This window comes from Cheilinus undulatus, linkage group 4 (assembly GCF_018320785.1).
Source record: "Cheilinus undulatus linkage group 4, ASM1832078v1, whole genome shotgun sequence".
In the NCBI taxonomy this organism is placed as follows: domain Eukaryota; kingdom Metazoa; phylum Chordata; class Actinopteri; order Labriformes; family Labridae; genus Cheilinus; species Cheilinus undulatus.
The window spans coordinates 30,824,658-30,850,465 of NC_054868.1; the positions used below are offsets into that span (position 1 = coordinate 30,824,658).

General features: G+C 41.8%; 1 protein-coding gene across 12 annotated transcripts in view; it reads right to left on the reverse strand.

Moving 5' to 3' along the window:
• LOC121508239 (nuclear factor 1 X-type-like) overlaps window positions 1-25,808 on the reverse strand; it is a 165,944-nt gene that overhangs the window by 8,489 nt on the left and 131,647 nt on the right. For 4 of the 12 annotated variants that reach the window (XM_041784950.1, XM_041784953.1, XM_041784956.1 and 1 more), the window contains 9 exons: window positions 14,699-14,761; window positions 14,339-14,413; window positions 13,414-13,537; window positions 12,897-12,932; window positions 12,354-12,481; window positions 10,694-10,768; window positions 6,320-6,448; window positions 3,137-3,306; window positions 1,563-1,710 (listed from right to left, as the gene is read on the reverse strand). In XM_041784950.1, coding sequence (XP_041640884.1) covers window positions 1,563-1,710; window positions 3,137-3,306; window positions 6,320-6,448; window positions 10,694-10,768; window positions 12,354-12,481; window positions 12,897-12,932; window positions 13,414-13,537; window positions 14,339-14,413; window positions 14,699-14,761 — 948 coding nt within the window. The remainder of the gene's footprint in view (window positions 1-1,562; window positions 1,711-3,136; window positions 3,307-6,319; window positions 6,449-10,693; window positions 10,769-12,353; window positions 12,482-12,896; window positions 12,933-13,413; window positions 13,538-14,338; window positions 14,414-14,698; window positions 14,762-25,808) is intronic. The other 8 variants (XM_041784959.1, XM_041784957.1, XM_041784951.1 and 5 more) reach the window with 7 other exon arrangements.

Below are 25,808 nucleotides of genomic sequence, written 5' to 3' on the forward strand. Positions count from 1 at the left end.
GTGCATGATTTGATTGAAGTTGGGGGGAATCATGGGGATGTGTGGGGGTGAAAGTGACAGGGCTGGAAACTGATTCATGAGTGAGGGTGAGAGCGTATCATATGCATTTGTGTGTATGTTTGTGTTTGATATCTTAAAAATCAGAGACAAAATTAGAGGGGGTAAAAAATACAGTGATAACAGTCACTGAAATGAGAAAAGAGACGTGAAGTAGCGTATTTATTTATATATATGTTCATATAAATAAATAATAAAGTGACACGTTAATCTGAGAGAGTTGGAAGGGGGAGGGGAGGAAGGGTTGAAAGGACAGGAAGAGGAGAAAAAGTCAAAACAAAAGGAGGAGAAGGTGCCCCCGTTGCTCCGTCCAGTGCCCCCTCTCGGTGTGCCTCTCCCATGGCCCGACTCTCACACTGCACCTGTCTGGGTGGGACCAACCAAAGCCTCACTGATGACACTCCTCTCTCCCGCTCCCCAAGTTTGGCACTAATTAGACGGGTTTGATTCGACCTTATCATTTATATTTAGAGAGATTCGGGTTGTTCTTGTTATACCGTGATTTTCACGTTTTTTTGTTCTCAGTTTTTTAATTGTTGTGAGATTTGTGTGAAAGTTGCGAGGGGATTGGGTGGGTAAAGTGGGGCATGATGTGTTTTTTGGAGTCCACGCCAACTGCCCTAATTTTGTTCCCTTAAAAAGAAAAAAGAGAGAAATAAAGGGAAAAAAGAAACCAAGAAAGGAGGTATGAGGTTATATCAAATAAAGAAAAGAAGAAGGCAAAAAGAAATGAGAGAGGGGGTTGTATTGCTGCCGTCGCAGACGGACATGCAAAGTCTGCATTGATCAAAGGCTTGCAGCTACAGAGGCAACGTGCACAGGGCCCTGCTCTGCTCTGCTCCCTCCAAACTACAAAAAACATCAAAAGAGGGAGAGACTACACTGCCTCTTGTGGTGCTTGCAGGAAACTGAACACCAGAGAGAAAGAAAATGAGGGGAAAGAGGAAAGGTGAAGTGAAGAGGCTGAGGAGCTTTGTAAAGAATTAAAGAGAGAAAAGAAGGTTGAACTTCAGAGCAGAAGACTCAGAGGAAATTGAAACGAGATCTCTGGTTTGGCAAAGGCGTGGCTTGTGCCTTGACAGATTGGATGTTGTCTATAATGTACAGTACAGTAAATGTGATGAATATCATAGAAATAATCATCTGGGGCTGCTGAGTGCAACTAGAAGCAGACAGTCATCTAACTAAGAAAAACACCAGCATTAGCCATTGTAGAAGTCCCAGACCTGTGCATTTTATGTGACTATTACATGGTCACAAAAACCTGATTGTAGCTGCACTACACAGACATAATGGGGCTTCTATAATGGCTACTTCTCTTCTAGCTAACAAACCTGATTAGGTAGGGCTTTGACAAGAGAATAGATCAGATGCCAGCTGAACACTTACAAATCTGCTGGAGTCTACGTTTGGTTCTGATTGGCCTCTGTGAAAAATCTGTGGGGAGACTGGGGCAGTGATGGGGGTTTGTGGAGGGGAGTGGGAGTGGGGGGGGGGTGACTTACACGGAGATGCGGGTGAGCTGAGTCCGCCGTCAGTGGGCGTGCTGATGATTTTAGAGTCGGGCATGGGGAGGGGCACAGGGCGTGCCACCGGGGGTGGCGGGGGCAGCAGGAAGGAGCCCGGCATTTTGCTCTGGCCACCTCCATTAGGCTGCAGACGGACCATACAGACAGGGTGAGCAGGACACACCCCGAGAATATATACAGTGCACAGGGTTTCAGACACACAAACACACACCCACCCACACACACACATACACACAGTCACATGACACTTAAATATAGACAAATGCCAATAGTATCCAAACAAGTAATCTCAAGTTTACACAGACAAACTCAGACACACAAGATCAAGAAAAATCACCAAACACACACATTAAAAAAGAAAACTAAATATGAAAACAGTCAGATAAAAAAGAACAAGGTAAATAAAAGGTGGAAGAAGTGATGACAATTGTTTACATACAAGGGGAAAGAAAAATGGGTTTTCCCTCAAGGAAAGTTATCATTGTGCAGTAAAAAAAAAGTTTACAAAAGAAGGAAAAATCAGCAGTGAGAAAAGGGTGTTTGTGTGTGTCAGTGTATGTGCAGTGATGGAGCATGTTCAAAAATTAAACTGTGTCTTCTTTGATTAGGTAATGAGAAAAAAGGATAAAAGGATGTGAAAAGGGGCTTATAAGGGGAGGGAGGGGGGTTAAAGTTGCTCACAAGGCCAAGTTTCCAGTAGAGGTTTACAGTGCGACCCATAACTCTGCATCTGAGGGCACGGTTGTTGAAATAATGCTGTGATATCCCTGTATGACAATCAGCTACATACTGCACCGACACTTTGATGTCTTCATCTTTCAGGTTGAGTGAGTGTGGGCAAGTAATTGGGGTTATCACTTGTGCACGCCACTTCACTGAAGTTTCAGTAAATTAGGCCCACAACACCTCAAAATAGGATCAACTGTGCCCCCAAAAACTGTCCCAGTTAACTTCTGCACTTGGTTTCCTCCTCATCCACAACTGTTCACTAGCTTCCACAGAGACATGGTGTGTTTCTTTAAATGACTATTCTTCAAGAGTCTGAGGTACTTGGATGTTTTTTTTATAGTGTTTTACCTTAACATAATATTTGCGTGGACAGAAACTTTCTGCTTATGTGCTGATGCATCACTTGAGCTTCCTCCATCTTTAACAAAATGGCACGTCACACTGCGACAGCAGACAAATGCGGTTTGGCTCATTCCTTCCTTTATTATCTCATACTGTGTGTTTTTGTTATTTTTTTAGCACATCTGGCTGCCTCCTCCTGTTTTCATATTTACCATCTTTGGCCTAGTAAGTTGATTTCCTGTTCAACAGCTGCTCTAATCCAAAGTCGACGATCCCATGACCTTTTTGCATCAGTTTATGTAGCTACAAGATATGAAATAATGGAGCACTCGTTCTGCAGATAAAGCACTTTTGTCACTTTCTATGGTAAATCCCATATAAACACACTAAACTCTTCTAAGCATCATTTTTTCAATTCTATCATTTTACACTTCAGACCATCCCATCACCTTCCTTTGCCGAACCCACAGAGCACCTACCTGTGCGCTGGGCTGTCCTGTCCCGTCAGTGCACACAAACTGCACAAACTCCTTGAGCGGGTCCTGGTGGTGGTGGTAGCGTATGGTGGGGTGGGTGAAGTATGGGCTGGACTGCTGGATGATAGAGGAAGAGGGGAAGTGCAGGGCTGAGGCTGAGGCACGGGGACTCCCTGTGGAGAGGGGGAAGAGAGGAGGAGTGGGAAAAGAGCAGATAGAAGAAAAAAACAAAATTGGAAAAAAATGCAATGAAATTCAGGTCATAGAGTAGAATTTAAACATACTTAACACAGCATAATTTAACTTTTAAATAAACATGCACACCTATGACAGACTATAACACATGCAAATGTTTTAACTACACATTTGGCATCTATGGACAGGATGCTACGAAGGTCTATTATTGTCCTAACACAGAAACTAGCTGCAACATTTGTTTGTGGTTGACTGACAGAAGCTGTTTCTGCTTACAAATGACTTGCATTATCCCTGGCTATTGGGAAACATCTGGCCCCATTCATTTTATAAACAGCCCACTAGATTTCTCTGTACCTCTGGTAAGCCTGGCATCACCGCACATGTACAAACACACACTTTTTCATAGTCCAATACACACTCAAGTGTGTTACAGTACTGTATTTTCTGCCTTCTGCTCCTTCTCAGTTTCTCTAAAACACACATCCACACACACGGACCATCGAGATATGACACAGCCACACACACTGAGCCTCTCCACTTTTGTTTTATTGCTTGTCGGTGATGTATAATCAATCAGCTACATATCCTTGCTGTGTGGTTCTGCCCAGTAGTTTGAAGCTTGAGAGAGAGTCTCCCCTCTGCTCTCGATCGACCACAAAACGCCTCCCGAAGACATTAGTCAGCCAGCTAGCCAACCACACACATACAGACACACACAGCTCCACTGTCTGTCTTGTGCTGAGATTCTATGGCTTTGGCAATTTGGCACACCAAACTAAAGAGGCAAGCTGCTAGGTGAGGGGAGCCTGGCGAACAAGCATCTGTGATTATGTCTGTCACCTTCTATCTCTTGTGTATGCTGTACCCACAAAGTGTTTAAGTGGCTGTTTGTTCAAACTTTGTGTGTTTTGGGGTGTTGGTGCTACCATCTCATTGTGTACGGGTTTGTGCTTGTGTGCATTTTTGGTGTGAATATTAAGAATCTCTGTGTCTATAACTCGGTTTGTATTTATTTTTACAGCCTGTCTGTATGAATGTGCTGCAATGTCTATTGCAGCTTTCATGTGTCTTTGTACGTATGTGTGTATAATCACTGTCACAAAGGCGGACTCTCCAGACTGGCATAATCAGACAACAGTCAATCTGGCAGCTCTCCATATCAGCTGGAGCCAAAAACAGGACATAAACCTTGCAGTCCTTATCCCTCAACAACCACATTCTGTAGACCTATACATCCAGAGCTCACAGCTCCATCCATGATTGCTAACTGCTTCTTCCCCCTCTCTGTCTACCCCATTTCTCTTTTTATCCCTTCCTCCCTCCCATCATCCTCCAGTCTCTTTATAGAACCAAGGCCTCCGAGGGACATTCCATTTGGATGGCAGCCATTTTAGCACAGAGAGTCCTCCACAAGAGTGTAAATTTACACATGCGCGCATGTGTTTGTGAGTGTGTACATCTGTGTGTACGTGCACAAATGCACCCATACAAAATCTCTGAAAACACTGTCTCATTACGGCCTCTCTGTTACATGTAAACGTCTTTGCCAGCAGTCCACACAGTTTGAAAAGTGTGAGAAGTTAGACTGGGGGAACAAAGAAACCTGAGCCAGTCCCTCACACCTCTTGATTCACACATAAAAAACAGAGGAGAAAAATTGATTCAAATGCAAAATTCAATCTGGTGCGTTAGATTCTCTGGAGGGAATATAGGACTGCTCTGTGCAGATAATCAACATGGCTTAACAGTGCGAGATCCAGCCTGGACTTTATTTTCTAAAAATACTGAGTGGAGCTTCAGGAGTTAAATTCAATACATTTCAACATGGGGGCAATGAGTCCATGTGACCTTTATGTGGTAGGTCTGCCTTGGCTATGGGCCAAACTGTCCCTATGAGAGACAAACTGAATGAGAGGGAGCGATTAGGGAGAGGACATATCAACTCCTTTGAAAGTGAGACCAGTCAAAAGGGACTCGTTGGCAAACTTGAAATCCTGGAGACTTTGGGAATTCTCTGACTTGAGATGAAGAAACCATGACGGTTATCCTATAGCTCTGAAAAGCTCTTCTGAGGACAACTTGCCCTTAGTGCCTCTATTAAAACGAGACCTTGGAAACACTGGATGTTTCCTTTGTTATATAAGAATTTTATACACTTTATTCTACGTCTGTTTCTCTATGTGCTCTGATGTACTGGATCAGTTTCTGTCATTAACTCCTACTTATTTTCAAAATGTTTCATGCTCTGAACTAATGATAAATTCTTAAAATACAAACAAATAAACTCCAGAAAAATCTATTGAGAGGCTGCTTACAGAAATAACTCAATGACTTAGCAAGACCTCAGACATAAGCCCCATTTAAAAAAAAATGCTTGTCTCGTTATTAACAAGCAGAAGATATTTCCCATTTTTTTTAAATGCACTGTGCATAAAATGATTTGGTCCCACAACTTTTTACTTGACAATGAGTAAAACTGTGCCCTTTCAAAGACTCGGTCAAGTCAGTGTGAACGCCAGAACTAAATTCTAAAACTTAACAATGGATGCACAAAGCATTAAGTTATGATGCAAGTCACAAAGGCATGGATGCAGCAGTGGTACCATGCAATGACAATATTAAAACACACAGGCACAAAGATGGTGGTAATAATGGATGGATGGAGAGAGGCTGAAAGAGAGAGAGAGAAATTTATGCCAAGCCATGGTGATAGTATTAGAACAGGTGAAACTCTGCGAACATATTGCTTCTCAGCTGTTGCATCTTCAGGTTTTTGAAACATTTATCTTGAATTCTTAGGAGGTACATTTGGGATTCTCACCATTTCAAAGCACATAATAGTAAATATATTCCTTTTTTCCCAGAGGAGTTTGGGGGGTGTATATAAGGTAGTGTGGGATCAAGTTTGACACTACCTTTCCTTCTCTCTCTGTTTCAGATTATAAAAAAGGATCAGGGAGGTTGTTGGGTTCATGGCAGGGCTCTCACCTGGTCTCACTCCTGCCAGCACAGGCAGCGGGTGGTGTGTGAACGCCATGCGGGGGGACCTCGTCTGGGAAGTCAGGGCGTTGAAATCAAACTTCCCCGGCTTCTTAAGTGAACCAGGCGAGGACAGTCCTGGCAAAAAAAATATGGGATCAACAAAAAAAAGTGGGGGGAGAGGGAGGAAAAGAGAGAGGTTGTTTTAATCAACAAAATGTTGCTTATTTAATTAGCTAGACTAAAAAAAAAAGAATTCAATTTTTATTGATGGGGACTTGAACAATCATGATTTTCTGATTAGATTGTTTAATTTCTTCATTGGTTGATGGCAGTGCATTGCTTCCTGTCTTTTTGGCTGTTGTCCATTCACTCTCATTAGTTCCATTAAGTCAATCAGAGGACTTTAGGCTGTAATAACTCACTCAGAGAAGTATTGAAGGATTCCCAACTCCCAGCTTTACAGTCATATAATGTAGGCTGAGTAATATTTCAAAGCCTAAGTGCAAGTCTTCAAAGGAAAAAGGGGAAAAATAGGAAAAATAGCTGAGGCCAATCTGAATCTGGTCTTTGTTTTCGAGCCAAAGCACATGTGAAGCTATAATAACCTCTACTGTGCCACTGTATGTTTTTCTTTCTCATCTCTTTCTCTCTCTCTTTCAGGTGCCAGCTCTCGGCTCTCTCTGTGTACGAGCACGGCCACCACACAGCCACAGTCAGCTAGTTGTGGTCTGGCTTCAGCGAAGCTCACAGGCTGGCTGCACGAGAAGAAGGCTTCATTCAGAAATAGCACACACTGTACAGTATGGACACGGCAGCTGCTGAGTGCGAAAGACAAGCAGACGGACAAAGAGAGGAGACAGAGGGAGAGAGGGAGAGAGAAAGAGAGAGGTGAGAAGAACGTGGGAGACATGAAAATATGCGAGGGAGCAAGGGAGCGAGAGAGCAAAGCAGAACCTGTGAAAAATGCAGCAGTGTCTTGTTTTTCAATGCGTTGCTCTGACGACATGTATGAAATTGGAATGTCATAAGATGTTAAATATGGTTATTATCTCTCGCTCGCACACACTCACTCACAGGCTCGATGACTGAAAACAAGCGGAAGCGCAAGCACACGACCGATCTCAAAAAAACAACACATCCACATTTAACTGATGAAACAATAGACACGTTTCTTTCCCGTTAAGTTTTCTTCTGATCTTGCTAACAAGTGAGTGATGTGATAATGTTCTCTTTTAAACTTTTTTTAGACTGTTGCTTTGTAGTCTATTTCTGTGGCCCCTCCACGTCAAACAAGGCATTAAATACGATTCCTCCTCAGTTCTCCAGCTGGAGACGTGTGAAAGTCTATGGGAGTGTGGGGGCGTGTAAAACCTTCCCTCCCTGTGTGAAGAGTTAAGTCTCAAGCAGGTGGGAGTGAATATGTGTGAACCATTTATGTCTTTAGCAGACATATATTTCATTTTTTTTCCCTGCACTGTAGCGGGAGTCTGGGGGCGTATTGTACTGTCAGACAGATTCCAAGCATGAAGACAACCCCAATCCCACTTCTGACACCAATAGTTAGCAGTGATGGCTATGACACTGTCACACTGGTGGGAGCAAACTGGAAATAAGAGACGATTGCAGAGACTTAAACGAGGAAAGGAAGTGAAGGGGATAGCTTTAAAACTCTGAGATTTGGAGGAAAGTATAAAAACCAGAACCTTTTAGATTAAAGAGTAACAGTGCTTTTGTTTCACAAAATGAATCTGAAGTGTAGAAATCAGAGCCAGGAAACTCAGAGAGGATCAAGTGAAGACTGAAACCTGTATATGAAGGAAGTTAGAGCACTGTCACTATCACCAGGGGAACGTGAAAGACAATATTTCAGCACTTCAGAGACTGTGCAATGGTCTGATCTGGTTTGTGTGTGCTTGTGTGTGCCACAACTGCACTGTTTCCTTTCCTGGCAAGCCTTTGCATTTCACTGGCAACCAATCAAGCACTCCCATGTTGACCCTTCTGTCTCTGTGCACTAACAGGCCTGCCACCAGATGCGCCTCTGAAGCACACATAGATGCGGACTCACACACACTCTTACACACATACTCACCCATACACACAGTTGGAAAAGACAGCGATAGTGGTTTAAACAAGTGGAAGGAAAGTCAGGAGATTCTGCTCTCTCCAGTGATTTAAACCACATATGGAAGTCCAGCTGTATCCCTCTGTGAGCCTGTAACATTTAAGTCAATGCAACAAGAAAAGCCCCCTCCACCACCACCACAACTCTCTAGTGTCTCGGGAAATTTTCACAATCATTTGGAACTAATACGAAATCATGGTTATTTCGTTTGCCTCCTCTAACCTCCCCCACCCCTCCTCCAGCCCCTGTGGAGCAGATGTCTTCAGCATCCTCATGGATCCCAAGGCTACGCACACGCCGAAATACCATCTGGGTCCGTGCTTCAGCTGTGCATGTGTATGTCTGAGTGGGCTGTGTGATGTGTGTTCACATTTCTATAATGCATGTTTATGAATTTAACTGTGTTTGAGTGATTTCGTTGTATGAATGCATCTTCATACATCTGTGTGTGTTTGTTAGTGGATGTGTGTAGTCTGTTGGTTATCGAGATAGTTGGGGAGTAGTTAGTGCTGTGTGGACAGACGGTAAGGCGCACCTGTGTGTGTGAGCCTCTTGGTTTGTTTGTGTACGTGCATGTGCTTGCTTGTTTACATACCCCCCACCTGGACAGGAATTCCCAGATGAGCTCTGCCTGTGGCAGGTGGGATCCTTTGGAAAATTGGATACGCAATGTACCAAAATCACACATTGTCTACTCACTCTATCCAACCTCGTTCTTCTCTACCTCAGTTTTTCCAATCTGCCTCTGTGTCTTCTAAGTGCGAACAAGGATATATGTTAGCTCTTGCTGGAAAACTATTTCTCAACCCTAACAAAATGTAAGTTTAAATGTACATGAATAAAATATAACAAAACTACAAAAGCCACTTGCTTCTTAATTTTCACTTGGAATTTGTAAATTAATTAGGTAAAGGGTCCAGATTGGCATGCCATTCTACACCTCTATTTGCCAAACTCATTAGGAGGTGTACAAGGCTGCGTGTGGTGCACTTCTGAGAGTAAAGGGGTTGTGCACAGACACAGAGTAAAAGCGCGGGAGAGAAGCAGGGGAGAGAGATGGGAGGCGAGGCCCTGGTGCGCTAAGGCGTGCAGGAGCCTCTGTTGAGGCTCTGATGAACAGCCTCTTAATTACATTTACAGCTAAGTGGAGCAAGAGCAGGAGAGCAGCCGCTGAGGCTCGGGTGAGAGTAGATTGGGGCAAAACCTAACTAGGGCTTTTGGCTCCCCCCTGTTTTGCATCCTGATAACCCTTCTCTCTCATTAGTTATCACCATGTGAGAACACCGAAGTCTTCTTCTCTACTCTCTCCCTCTCTTACCTCCCACTTTTCCCATCCACTTGCTTGCTTTCTGTCTCTCTCTACTCCTCCTCCGACATGTTTCTCTCTCTCTCTCCCCGGGGTCCCTCCTGCTGTACACGTTTTCAATTAGACAGAAGGGAGACAGGGATGGAGGGTTGACTGGAGAACTAGAGAGCAGGAGGAAGGGTTTTACACCTCTGATCCACAGACGGTAAGCGTCTTAATGAGGGATTTGAAGCGAGGGAGGGATGGAGCGACAGAGGGGATGGAGGCAAGGCAGGCACCTGAACACCTGCAGGGGTGGGGAGTCTGATAAGCATGTGTTTCAATGTGTGAACGTCTGCACATAAGGGGGGCTGTAAGTGTATAAGTCAGTGTGTGTGTCAGGGGGCATCTGTGTACATACAATGTATTTATGTGCATGTGAGTGTCTGTGTGCATGTGGGTCTGTTGGAATATTTGTCAGCGTACATGTGAGGCAGAATGAACATAGCATGTGCATATGCCTGCTGGTGCTGTTATTGTTAGCCTTGTAACATCTGTCAATTGAAGTGCTGCGGAGAGCACTGATGTGATTTCAAACTGATAAATGAAGGGATCTAAGGTGAGGCACTTGTAACCCCGTGTTTCACAAAAACCATACACCCTAAACCTAATAATCTTTGACAATCCCGCTCCCATATGTGACAGAAAAGTAACACCACTGACTGAAATTGTAATCAGCATCAATAAAAACAAGTGTACTGCAGTTATAATAAAAGTATAATCAAACTTATTTTTGGAACAATGACCTTTCTCTTAGAACACACTCCATATAACCCACATAGAAACAAACTCACACACACTCATACAACAGAAATCTTGTCCACTCACACACAAACACAGAGGAATGATTAAGCTACATAAAGGCTGATAAATAGCAAACATATATGAGTGTAATCAATGTTGTTCTAACCATGGTAAGGAAACTGCACGCCATCGTTTTCATGTTTTATCTTCCTCTCCTGCACACTCGCCAAATGGTGCTGCACTGAAAGTGGAGAAGGGTATTGTTAACAATGAGACAGACAGAGACTGAGAGAGAGAGAGAGAGAGAGAGAGAGAGAGAGAGAGAGAGAGAGAGATTAAATAAGGGAAAGGGGGAGAGTTGTGTATGATGGAGGTAGTGAGGAACTGAGATTTGACACAACATCAGAACACTGCATCTGTGATGATGGCTTTAAGGGGAAGATGAGTTAATAAGAAGACCCCTAAGATTTGGACGTGAGGAATCAAGTGAAGTGATAAAGAGAGGGTGATTTGTTTTATTTACTGGTTTGTTTGAGGGATAACTAAAGATTACTGTTGAGGTACGATAGAGAAGGTTTTGACCAAAGCTGATCCTAGGAGGTGGATGGTTACTGCCAAAACAATGGAAACACAGACATAAAGCCTTCATACAGGCTGCCAAAAGCTCTCACTTCATCCTTGTTGCATTTTGGCATTGATAATTTTTTATGTCTGAAGCTATCTGATGGATAGCATTTAGAATCATTTACCCATTATCGAATTTACTGGGTTTGAAAATAATGTTTTAGAGACCAAAAAATGTATTGACAGCCATTTAAAGCATGTTAATGCTTTTAAACCCATATGATGAACAACAAGCCTGTTTAATATAAAACAATACCACCAGGTGAGGGTGATGGCTGTGTAATGGTTTTCCCTCCTCACAAGTTGCCTTTGCAGAAGTCTGAATGTTCATGTCATTGAAAACCTGGGACAGTCATACAATCCTAATTTTTTATTCCAGGTTCATCTAGCTTATATTCTTGAGTATGAGGCAGACTTTGACATACTTGTGCTGTTCATCAATAGCCCTTTACAATTTACTTCAAAAGCAGTGCAAAACCAAACATGCATTATTACAGCGTAAGACATTCAAAGTGATTCCACAACAGCTTAATATTGGTATCCCTGACAGTTAATTCACATTGCATTACAGAGCTGTGGAAGTGCAAGAACTCCACATACAGACATACTCAGACATGCACAGTGCTTGCGCAGCCAATCCTGTCTCGTCTCTGGAATTCCTCTGTCACTACTTCTAAAGCCTGAAAAGAGGGCGGACCACTGTGCACCCTCTTTACGCCTCTGTGAAATTCATACTTGAGAGGAATGTCACAGGGTGTAAATATTTTACTTTAAACAGCACTGTGATTAAGCGAAATGTAACTTGCACACCCTGATTCATCTTGTTCACCTGTTTCAATTTACATAAATACAGAGATACTTTGCTTCCTTTTCTTGAAAAACTAAATCTTTGTTAGTCTCTTCATTTTTTGAAGCTGCAGTCTTAGATGTTGCGATTTCTCTAGGGTGTAGAATGATCAGACTGAAGTAAGGAGATTTTAATAAGCTGGAGGTGGGTGAGTGGGAGGTTCTAAGGGATGTTTAGTGTGTTTTTTTCACCGAAGTGAAAGCAGTTTAGGAAGGTGAATGTGAAGGGGAGACAGATGGAGGTATTAGTTTGGACTTTGGTGGTGGTGGTGGAAGTGGGGTCAGGCAGGAGTGAGGTAAAGTTTAATGATGCTGACTTAGTGGTTGACAAGTGTGGGCTGGGGAAGGTGGGGTACCTGCATCCATGTCGTTGGGCCACGCGCTGGACTGGGATGAGCTGGCGGCAGGTGAGCGTCCAGGGTAGAAAACATCATCTGTTGGGCTCTCCAGCTCGCTGTCGTCTAATGACTTCCTCTTGGTGGAGCTGAGGTTGCAGATGGGATATTTTGGAGGATGGAGGTGAGGTGGGGGGCAGAAAAAGGAAGAAAAGAAATTTAAAAAGAAAAACACTGATGGCAGGGAGTGTATGGAGAAAGGATAAATATCTGCCAACTTATTACTTTCAACTCATAACCACTTTGACATAAATGATAAGAATTGTTAATTTTTGGATCTTACAGCAAAATTTTTTTCTATCATAAAGTCTTGGAGCAGAACAGACAAAGTACAAGAAATATCAAAGCTACAAATGAAAAAGGAAGGAAATGGAAAGCATAGTTAGGAAGCTTAGACAGCCACACAGGAAGACTCTTTCCCTCTACATATGGGTGTTTTGCATGTGTGTGTTTGTGTTTTTTAGTGCATGTGTCTCATTAGTCTTTGAAAGTGTTTATAACTACCTCCGTGGAAGGTTTGCGTACAACTCCACCTCAGACCTAAAGTGACAGCAGATGACAGAGGTAAGAAGAGAGAAAGAAAGAGTTAAGAAAGAAACAAAAGAAGAAAATTCAAAAGAGCCATCTCACATTCATAAAGAGGAGAGCAGATGACAAGAGACACACACAAACATGAGGAGGCACAGGACAGATCCAAGACTGGCAGTGGACAGTAGAACTCACTGCTTTTAAAGAAAGAAACCTCAATGAAAGCGCAAACTTTACCTGCCATTAAAAACCCCAAAAGAGAGATAATGTTGCTGTGATTTAAATGCTCTCTCCAGGCTACCAGGAGCTTCAAATGAACTCTCATTCCAAGCTTGCCATTGTCCTGCCACATGGCAACTTTAACCACTAGCAACTCTTCTAATGATGGACAGCTGGGCGTTGTGGATCCATGTGTCTCCTGGGACACTAACATTTTCTCTCTACGACTGTAAACCACTACAGCTTATGCTGAATCTCAATCTGAATTGCGTACCTGGTGGAGGGAGGGGAGGTCAGGGAGCGCCGCCCCAGAGCCACCTGGTTGATGTTGTAATAGCTGGGACTGCTGTCCAGGTCAGCCAGTGAAAAGTTGGGACCTGATGCCGTGGCAACAGGAGCTGACAAAGAAATGTAAGTTAGATCAGAAGGCATGAAGAAGAGATATTTTACTGGTTAAAAATACATACATATGTTTGGGAAAATTCTAAAGATTTTCAATTGAAAAAATGTTAACCAGAAATTTACTTTGTCAAATCAATCAAACTTTCTACCCTGCAAAAATAGCAGCGTAGAGACTAAGAACTCCCTTTTCCCAGAAGGTACTTAAAGCATGTAAAAATGCACACAGCTGTATACACTCACTAATGAACCTTTCCCAAAGTCAGTATAAGAACAATACATAAGAACACACCACCCTAAAAACATGAAACTGTATTAAACAGTGATTTAATGTAAAAAAAGGTGTGAAGCAGAATACATTGATTAGAGGATCAGTGAGAGAAATTGTAACAAAAACTAACAATGTGGTACTTGAACTTTCTCCATGGTCTCCCAAAACTACTTCAAACCAACTAACGGATCTGTTTTGCTGTAAAGAGTCCTGACTGAAAGATCTTTATTGTACAATATGCAAGATCATTGAGCACTTTAGTTAACAGGAGGATTAGCATATGACTGCCTGGCTGATTTTTTACTCTCTGGCTCTAAATGGCATCACCAGAGCAACATGTCAGCATCCGTCACAGGGGTATTTTGGGTTTGTTATTGTTCTAGGGGTAGAGATGGAATTATTATTGTTTTTAATTGTGTATACATTGAATGCGTTGTAGCAGTTTCATGTCACAATCAGGAGAGGCAATCATAGTTGTCTGAAGTTTTTGTATTTCCTGTTGCTTCTCCGTAGGGTTTTCCCTACTTACTCTGTGACACTCTGACCAGCTCTGCCACGTTCCACACCCCTGAAGTGACGAAGCAGTCCTGGAAACTCAGGTGCCCTGTGCAGAAAAGGATGTGATCAGATTTTATACAAAACACATAGAAATCTACCAGTACATCAGAAATTCATGGAACTGTTTGGGAAAAAATAATTGGAAAAAATCCTTAAAAAATCCCTCCCTATGAGAGGGCGACCATCTGCAACTATGTTTGTGGATCAACATCTGTGTGAGTGTGTTTGCTAATTGGATCCATAATTGGAAAATGTTAAGACTGATAAGCATGATGGAATCAATTCCAGTATGCTAATTTGACAGTGTTTGGACATGGATGTGTGTACCTACCATTGGGCGGTGGTTTGATGTCTGTGTCCCCCTGTTGGCTGGAGCTATCTGATTGTCCAGATTCTGCACGGAAACAGAGACAGAAAAAGACAAATGCTTAGGATCTGGTTTGTGTGTTAAAAAAGGAAATTAAAAACATACTGGTAAGTGTATGATGTCTCTGAGAATCATAGCTATGTATTGAAGCTGCCAAGTCTGTGTGTGATATTAGAGGTGTGAAAGGGAATCAAAAGGGAGCTGCAGTATGTGCTGGGATATGGTATACATCTTGTAAGTATATGGGTGTGTGCGTGTGTTATTTAGCACATTTTTGTGTGATAGTCCTGTATCAAAGAATGTTCTCTCTTATCTCCCTCTGTCCCTCCTGACTTAAGGTGTGATGATTTACAGTGTTCTGCTATGCCATTTAGTATCTAACCACGCAATCATATCCCTCACCCTAATCCTATTTAATACCTTCTTGCTGGTAGGGATTTAGTCTGCGTAAACAGAGCACCTTACACACACACATACTAACACACACCTACTCTAGCATGCTCACACTCTCTCAATCTGTTTCTTTCTCTAATTTTTGTTTTATACTTTAATCCTGGCACAGACACACACAAATGAAAACATTAACACACACATGGACCCTTTAAAAAGGCTGACCATGCAAGATTCACTGACCCAGGGATTTGAGTTCATAAAGTTGAGTAAAAACTTCTCTCAGGAATCAAATGACAGCCGAGGAAACAAACATTAACAAACACATCTCCGCAAATACACACCTGTTATGACTGGTCTAAGGAAAGCATGGGGGCTACACTCATGTGCAGACACAAACATGCCAAGACTTGGCAACAATGGGCAACAATTAGACCTGAAGGGGTGCAGGCTCAAAGAGGATGGTGCAAGATGAGGTTTTGTAACACAAGTACTGGGAAAATTTAGCCTGAAGATGGTACATTCATGTCTGGGCTGTGAAGAAATGATGCATGAAAATCTGTTCATGGATATATTATACAGACTGAGAATCTGCAAGCACTCCTTGATCTTTGTGGCCATGCTTGCTGGTGTGGTGTGGGGAGCTAATGCTACCGTCCATCCATTCAGGCCTAGCTGGGCTCTAGCTATCTTGCTAACTAACTAGTTAAAGGAGGTGTTTATCTGCAGGCTGTAGGTGATAACAGAGCATACAAACTCCTGCCAGCAGCACTTGCCTTGCAGCCACACTAAGCCACAGATTACTGAGCAGAAACAATAACAGACCTGTCTCGCTGCCTACGAAGCACTGCTTATCCAGAGAGAGAGGCGAGACAGAAGACAGAAACAGCACAGAAAAACGAAAGAGAGCTCCTTTTTCCCCACTCATGCACAATCTCTTGCTCTTCTCTGTCTCTCACTGGCTGGGTGTAATTCTGGCAGCCATCTTAGAGCTTGGCAGCCATCTTAGCTTTGGCGGTAGCGCCACATTCCAGCTAACTGACGGCACTCACTCCAAACATACGAGGCTGCGCCCCCGCCACGCACGCACCCAGACGCTTGCAAACACATTCAGTCATACGTGGACAAACAGTGAGGTACACACTCAGAGTAAACATATATGATGGCCAATGAAAGCTGTTGAAAAACAACCTGACTTCAATGGACTTTTTAGCGTCGTGTAGTATTTCACCACACGGCTCTACAACATTGTAAACACTCTATTTCTCACACCATGTGCACGCTGGTCGATACACAGACACCTTACTGAATGTGCAGCGTGCATGGCAGATATCTAATGCATAAGTGACAGGGAACGCTATACTGCCATGAACATTGAAGACTTCCCTGAACCTAGGAGAGACATGTTATTGACACTGCTGTCTCTGTTTTAGTTACTTGGAGAGCTTTCATCACGATATCATACAAATAGGGTATGGTATTAATACAATCTCCTGCTCTATGATTATGCATTTAGAACTGTGATATGAAACAGAAGACATCAGTTTTCAATATCACTTTGTTTTTTTGTTTTTTTTTTGGGGGGGGGGTCTGCATTTGCAAACCTACCCTGAAAATTGCTATCGCTGGCCTATCATGACCCCAACATTTTATGCTATGAATGAATACATGGGTTCATTGTAAACAAGACACTTTCATGAAGATATTTCCCTAATGTCTCTTCTGAGAATCTCTACAGCCTGCAGTGCTTGTTTAAAAAGGGGGATAAATTTTTCTTTTTTACAGCAGACAACTTGAATTTACTTTTTAAAAATCAGTTCAAATCTAGTTTTAGACTATTGTGAAAAAAAATCTGTGCTGTCTACAGAGAACAAGTTAATTCAACTCTTGGAAAGACATCCTGGATGTAGTACAATAAGGTGACCTAGCCAGATACTGGATCTTTTTTGCTGTAGTTTTCTGAACTCAGGCTGACTCAAAACACGGCTCTACATCATTCATTGGAAATCAGAGCTCTGGTGAGTTCAACAGTGCATCATAGAGCTGGGAGGAGAAGTAGGGAGGACAGGGGGGAGAGGGAGGTTAGACAGAGGAGGTCTGGTTGCTGGTTATCACAGCTCTGCCAGCTGCAGCTACAACAGCAGCAGTAACCCCCTCTGCTCCCCCACCTCCCTGCCTCCAAACCACACATCCAGCCCCTTATCTTCCAACCACAGCCCCCCCAAAGCCCTCCCTGCAGCCACCCCAATCATAGGCCTGCAGCACCCAAGGTTGCCCCACCACCTCCAGCGCCAGCAACCCCATCTCTAACCTCAAACCTTCGGCAACCCTGCAGCACTCTAAACCAGTGAAATAAAACTATCACACACTGACTGCAAGCCTTACAATAGAGTGATAACTTCTGCGATGTTGTTAGACAGTTTCTCCACCTATCAAACAGTTTTACCATAAAGGTTTTCTGTTTAAAGCTTCAACATGCCAGTTTCACCTGTTTGTATGTCATTTACATTCCCCTCTCCTTCAAACTGGATTGAAAAGATTAACTCCACAGAGTTCAGTGAGTAAGTCAATGCTAATACCCCAGCTGGGGCAATAGGTCGATGTGGTCATGGGCAAAAACTTGGATGTCTTCTCCAACCTGGTTGAAAATACTACCATTGCTCTCTGAATACTTCCATGTTGATTCTTCTGTAATTTTGCATTTTGCTTGTGTTGTTTTCACTACTGGTAGTATGGGCGGTACCTGCAGCCAAATCAGGACGCAAAGGTGGTCAAGCTCCTCCAGGAGGGCACAGCCACGCAAAGGTTTGTGTGTGACTGTCTCAAGAGTCTCGCAGAGTCTCAAGAGCATGGAGGAAATGTCAGTAAATCAGTTGTTTCATGGGGAGAGCTCAACAAGAGCATCAACTCAGGAGCAGGAGTCTGCTCCTTTGGGCTAAGAGCAACAGGAGGAGCACTGCTAGAGCACCACAAAATTACCTCCAATTTCAGCTTCTATGATTCTTTCATCAAGATCTGATGCCTGTTGCACCAGCTATGTGCTGCCTCTTGTATCCAATTGTCTCTAAACAGGCTAACGGCTGAAAATAGCCTCTGCCAACTGTTATCAATTCTTAATCATCACTGAGAAAGGATATAAATGTGACCAAGCATTTTTCCCAGGTGACAACCAAAGCCTACACCCAGGCTGTTCAGTTGGAGGCCCTGGGGCCAGATCAGGCCCCCAAGGTCATTTTTAGTGGCCCTTTAAACATCCAGTATGTAGAATTTCCGCCCTAAAAAAATCTAGATTTATTCAAAAAGTTAACATTTTTATATTATATAATTTTTAACTTAGGTCTTACAGTGTCTTAGCTATTTCCTAAACCTCCCTCTCTATTCTAGTTCTGAGCATTGCTCCGTTAATGCAGGACTCTCTGGTTGCACCGGCCAGGAAGTTGGACTATACAGCGTAACAGGTGGGTTCAGTTTCTCCCCATGATTGAGCAAGTTTTTGGTAAAAATGGGCCATAAAATAATGTTGCCTCAAATTAACGCACTATCAAAATTTTTGAAGTGTCAACCCGGAAAGACCCTACAATGTGGCTGGATTAAAACAGTTGAGAGGGCCAAAATTCTTCCACAGTGATGTGAAAGACTCACTGACATTTATCAAAAATTCTTGCTCAGGATTGCTGCTACCAAAGGTGGAACAACCAGTTATTAAGTTTAGGAGGCAATGACTTTTCCCAAAAAATAGGACGGGGGTGAATACTTGTTCAAGGCATCATGCAATGTCTTTCAGGCCCTTCTTATGGATGCTTCTTCAGGAAGTGGCCCCCATTCCAAACTAATTGAATAGCCCTGGCCTACACCCTTAACCTAGGGCCAATTTAAAAAAAAAAAAAACACAAAATGGACAGTAAGTGGTGAAATCACCAATAACATTAGATAATTAGCAGAAATTATGTCTGCTCATAGACAACAGCAGTGTAACTGATCACAGAGAACACACCTCTGACACCAAACAGGTGTTTAAAATCCCCAGCTCCTCGTCCATGACAACCATATTTTGCAGAGGACTCTACACCTAGTAGGAGGTAGTTGTAATATGTAAGTTAGAACTTTAGCCTTCATTGAAACTATCTCAGCTGGTGAAATACCTTTAATGTTAGTAGAGTGTAAATTCAATCATAAGTAAGAACCTCCATTTAAACTAGGCTACATTTAAATGTATAACTGGTGCAACCCATAGCTGGTGTTTAAGTGTTCCCTCTTTTTTCTGAAGAGTGCACCTCGTTCCTCCTGATTTCACTTCTAACAATTAGTGTACTGTAGCCTAATTCTCCATTCTAAAGGCTTTAGACAAAATTCAACTCCCTGCCAGTGCCTGCCCACGTTTAACTATTTTTTTCTCATGCCAGCACAGTTGAATGTATGGTATAATGTATTTGGTGACTTGTTGTGGTCAGTGTGCACTGGAGCCTGCTTTCTTACTGAAGGGGTTCTATGAAGCTGCTGCTTTATTACAGCTGCTGTTCCAAGTTGTTGATGGCAGAATGTCATAAAGGCTCCAGGGCTATTCTCACAAACTACTAACAAACACCATTCATTTAACACCAAAGATGTGCTCCAGTTTCCTCTGAATGGATTTAATCTCTCCTGCATCTTTTTTGTAAGATTTAACCCAGTGATCTGGTTCTCTTAAACAACCTGTTTTACTGATTAAAGATAATCAACTAGTCGACCTAAGGCTGCAGCATTTCCTCACTTTCATCACTGCTCGTCTCTCCTCCCTTGTGTTCACCTGCTGCATGGTCGATCATCAGTGTAAGTAAAAAAAACAAGCAGCTCGTCTCCCACAGCAAGAAAACTGACCCACCATCCCTCATCGCTTGTGGATTAGGCTTTGGCTCAGTGACCTGTGCCACTGACCAACTGGTGTTAGGGGTCAGACAGAGTTGCCAGTCTGTCACTCCTCATGGCGAGAGAGCAGGGAAGCAGGGAATGAAATCTCAGTAAAAACAAACAAACAAACAAAGCTAAGATTAAAACACATTTAGATGTGACCCAAAAGCTCTCTGCACCTCACTGCAACGGATAAAACTCAAAATCCATAAATTTCATCCTCCAAGTATGGTTATGTTTAAGCTCATTATTATAAACTTGGGATATAACCGAAGCAAAAGCCAAGTGACAAGTGGGCTCCAGAGCGGTACACCACTGTTTGACAGATGTCTAAACAGTGCTGGTCATTTAAGAGTCAGTGCAGCACAGGCATGCACACTGCAGACACGGACATTCAAACTAACAAGCGAGCTAACATACCCTGACGCCACATCAAACCAGTGCGTCCATATGTGCCTGCTTCTATGTGTGTAACTACATGTATGTGCACAGACTGCTGGTTCACAGAGATTCCCCTTCTTGTTGGAACAAATGTCAACTCCACTCTCCCCCTCTCCTCTCTTCTCCCCCCCAAAACACAGGATAACGCCGTACAGCCTCCCAATTGGGTTTCGCTTAAGAGGTTTATCGGTATGTTGCTAAACATTCTGACCTTTTTTTAATCCTTAATGCGCTTAAAATGTTCCAAACCCTCCTAATCCCCCTGGCTATCCCACACAGATGTTCACTCAGCTCTTTTATTGGACGTTATTTTATTATTTTTTTTCCTTTTCAATTTTTTTTTATTTATATTTCTTCTGATTTTTTAAATTATTTCTGTCTGTGTTGTATGAGGATTGCTGTTTGAGTATTAAGAAGTCTTCTGATTCCTGCTGTTATCTGTACATAGTATATGTGCAATAATGCTTATAATGCTTGTCCTTAAAGTGTTAAACCAGATCCCCAAGTGGTAAACTACTCAAGTGAATGTGACCTTTCAAATTTTTATCTGTTGAAAAAAAAGCATAAATACTAAGACATAAAAGTTGAACTCTTAAAGTTACATGAATTAAAAAGTGAAAAATTCAGTGATGATACAGTTTTTTCCAGTAAACAAAGAACACTGTTTGCATAGTCAGTATACTGTTCAGTGCTGTGTATGCATGTTAGTATATGTGCGTATGAATGTATAAATGTATGTAAGTATGTATGTATGCATGTGTGTGTATTTGTGTTTGTGTCCCTGTATTACTGTGCCACTGTGCAAGGCAGGCAGGCCGTGTGGCGAGGTGGCAGAGTAGGGCTCTGTGTGTTTGTGTGTATGTGTGTGTGTTTGTGTGGAGCAGGTGTGCCTTGCCGCCCTGCGCAGCTTGCTGCCCATCTGTGCTCCCGTCTGTGTGCCGCCTGCGCCCACGCTCTGCCAACAGCACCACACCACGGCAAGAAGACCCAGGAGAGAGGGATGCTGAGAGACGAGGGGAGGGATGGAAAGAAAGGGAGAGATTCAGGAGGAGAGGAGGAGGAGAAGAGCAAGGAGAGGAGGGAGGGAGGAGCAGAGATGGAAGTGAGAGGGGGATTACAAGGCTGGGAGCACAGAGGACAGTGGAGAGAGCAAAGGAAAGTGGGAGCAGGAAAGGGAGGGGGTTATGGGGTCTAGAGAGGATGCATGAACTCGCAGGGAAAGGGTGGAGTGGGTGATGGCGAGAGTGTGGGTGCTGAGGTGTGTATTTGCGAGGGGGGTTATGTGGTTGGCTGGCTGGATGCCCATGCACACCCCCCCTTCTTCTTTACCCCTTTCTTCCCCTTGTTTCCCCCTTTCCCCATTCATCCTCTTATCCTCACCCCAGCATCACCTCTTTGCTCCAGTGCAGATTACTGTGGACCAGAATGACACAGCCTCGCAGTCCTCTGAGATGTTTCTCCATCACTGGGTTGGGACCCAACAGTGGGCAACATGGGACAACTAAAAAGGGTCTCTTACCCTTTCTTGAGGCATGTTTAATCCAAAGATACATGGCTTTGTGAAGTTAGCAGGGTAATCCCAAACGACATGATCTTGGCTAGCTGTTAAGTTTAGGCCCAGATGTGTTGGTTTATATTGTATTAGCCAACAGAATGGTCAAAATAATCGTACCCAGTCCAAAGTATAAAAAGTAAACTTACTTTAGGTATGTACAGATGCTTTGTTTTAACATACAGTGCTTAACAAATGTATTAGACCACCTGTCCTATTTGTGTCAAAGACCATCCAGTATCATGAAGCGCTTTAATGCAGAATCTTTCATTTTCAGTGAGCTCTCCATGTTTTAACATTTTGAACAGGAATGAGGAATTTCAAACTGAATTCACCCAAATTTGAGCCGGCTCACTGGGCTTCTCTGAGAAGTCAGAAATTAATCAAGCATAACATTCAACCACTAAAACTATTTTTTCTGTTCAGGATTGCAAGTAAATAACTATAATTTCACATATTAATCAAGACATATTAATGTGCTTTGCTATTTTTTCAGTTTTTTCGTAAATCAGTACATTTGAAAGTTCATCGATAACAATAATTATTATATTTTAGCATTAAAAATATCATTTGGGTTAAAGAGCTTCTACATATTGGTGTATTAACCATTGCAGACACATAAAAAATGATTTTGGTAATTACCAGTGCTGTTAATTTAGGGCAGCTGTGGCATAAACCTTACTTTGGTTAGAGATAGGGTGGTCTAATAAATTTGTTAGGCACTGTAGCTATCTGCTACTCTTGTCCCTTTTGCCAATATAGGCTGATTCCTGATAAGCTCATTTACTGATCAGACATCAGCAAATAATGGAGGCATGAAATGTTATCAGTTTCAGATGTGTATCTGTTGTGTTCTAAGAATTTGATGCTGGCATGTAGCACACCTAACTGCTGATTTAGAGAAGGAATTTATCATTAAGGATGATGATCATAATTTTCAATTTAGGTTGATATTGATACCCTTATCAATACTCATCAATTCAAGTCCTTGTGGATACCACTACTGATACTTTTCTGTTGTTTGGTTGAAAGACAGAATGAAGACAATACATTTGCAACAGAAGCATAGCGTTAAAAGTCAAAGAACTTCAAGCTTCTTGTACACAACATGGCATTTTATCTACATTTGTCTGATTTAAAGAGTAACCCTGAATGCATCATAAATTACCACCTTCAGCTCCTTAAGTCCACTAATTAACTTTTATTCTGTCAATCCACAGATTTCTAAAACAGAGTAATATTATTAACTAATGGGACTTGCTACAAAGTTTGGGAGCTCTTTAGCATTATTCTGAGCAGATAGAAAAGACATTTTCATTTAAGGCAAAAGTTTAAGGCACGTTTTGGTTTAATTTGTTGCAAAATGCTCATGAACTTATGTTCCTCTTGCAAGAACTGATGTATGATTTTACACCAGTGATATCACAAAACGACATTATGTCACAGAACCTGTGAAAATCCACTGCACTATCGATAAGCTAAAACTTTTATTAAAATACTAGCAGCTAAATAGGCAAGTTGGCACAGCAGTATCTGTACACGGAAAATACAGAAACGGATGGTTTCAATCTCCATCCCTAATTGTTACTGAGCTGAATATGGACCTATTGGTCAAAGTCTGATCTGTTTACACGGTCCAATGTGAGAGAATATTACGGCCTTTTGGGTGTCTTACCTCAAATAATTATTCCGTCTTTAACAAACTTGAAGTCCTTTATCAATGTACTTGGTAAAAATTGTAAACACAATAAATAATGTTTTAATTAAAAGGGTAAAGCAAACGGATACATCCTTAATTTCAAGGGTGGACCCATTCACTTGTTGCAATTAAAGTGAACCATAGCCAAATTCTTAATCACAAGGGTGTGAAATGACTTCCCCTGAGATTTATGAACATAAGCACAGGATGTGTGAATCTGCCTTAATGTGTGTGTGTGTCTGAATTAAAACCAAATTCATTATTATGTTTTAAACTTTATGCCGTTGCTCTGCTCTGCTAGTTTTATTATAACATGACTAAAATATGAAGTTGAGTCTGGACTAAGTCTGACTCTGCTTGCACGTCTGGAGTTGTTCATTTCACCCTTTATATTAAGCACCACAGAAGCCAGTTGATTGAGCTTTAATATTTTCATTAATGTTGCTTGCTACAATTTAACTATATTGACAGCATGTGAAAAAATCATTTGTGTTGACTGGTCTGTTAAAACCTTTGGTATGCATGTATAAAATTATGACAAGAGAAGCAAAAATATGTTTTTTCAGTGAGAGCAATTTGTCACTGTCAATGGGACAAAGATATTGTAGTAATGTGCCGCAGGTGATACTGCATAAATTTAGAATAATTAACACCATTAATTAATTAACTGTTCTAACACTTTAAAAAAGATCTGTTTAATACTGATATCTGCAGGGGTCCAGAGTGCATGTGAAAAAGGGGTGAGGAAAAAATTGATACAGTATACAAGTATTGATTTTTTTTCAGATTAATTGCTAATATGAAATGAAGTCTATGATACTGGTTTAATAGCCTCAGTTGCTTTCTGATCCACTTGATGATGTTGTTGTGCCCTTTGTCCAGTAAGGCCGGCAGAGGTGATGGTCATACAGCAGGAGAAAGCTAGTACAACCACTATGGCAGCACCAGCGAAAGGATATTAGGAATGCAAGCAGGGCACAAACAACATGGACATAACACATGGGGTTTGCAAGGAGTGACATATGAAAATAAAATACTGCTGTAATATGATAAAAAGGAAGGCAAGGCTAATGCTAAACTATTGACAAAATTGTATAGATAGCAATATATCACAGTATATGGTATCACAACACAGAGTATTGTGATACCATATACTGTGATACCATATATCACAGTATATGGTATCACAATACTCTGTGTATTGCAAAATGTTTAAAAACAAAATATTGAATTATGGCTAGGGCTGCAACAAAGGATGATTTCAATCATCAATGAATCGGATGTTTATTTCCTCGATTAATCGATGAAACGGATATCCCAAAGCTGTCAAAATAATGTTAGAGTTTAAATGTCTTAATGCTAAAAACTAAAACAAAACATCTTTTGAGTTCTGTTAAATTAAATAACTTGAACATTCCACAGAATAAACACAAAAAATATAATTAATTATTTTTAAAAATAAAAATCATATTTTCTATGTTATTACTTTGCCTCCCTCCTTACAAACACACATAAACACTTTAAGATCATACTCATTACAACAGCCTGAGGATATGATTTGAATGAAAGACTCCTATAGTGAGATTCTGCTTTTATTAACTCCTCTTGTAATTATTTTATCCCAGAGAAGCCACAGGTCAGCCTCAGCCTCTTAAAGTTATTGATATTATGATAACTTATAAACATTCATCACATATTCAACAAGCTAACGTTAGTTTGCCAATGGTTGTTGTCAGACTGACCCGCACTCACGGACGGACACACAAACTCTCTCTGTCACACAGACACACACACCCAACAGCCATGTGACTGCAGCTCAAGCTTTTCCTCCTCTCTCCTGTTTTAGCGAACATTTAGAACACAAAATGCGAATATCATGGATTACATGAATGCCTGACAGTCCACAGCACAATTGTTTTTATCCAGTCTGGTATAATAACAGAAACAAAACTTAAGTTCCACTGGAGTTTTTACGACAATGAGCTATTTTTAGATTGCTAGTGCCTCATCTCCGTCATGAGCCACAGTTGATGATGAATATAATTACTTAAATTTACCCCTGATCACTGGATTATAATCAGTGAAGTACTAAACCAAGCCAAAGT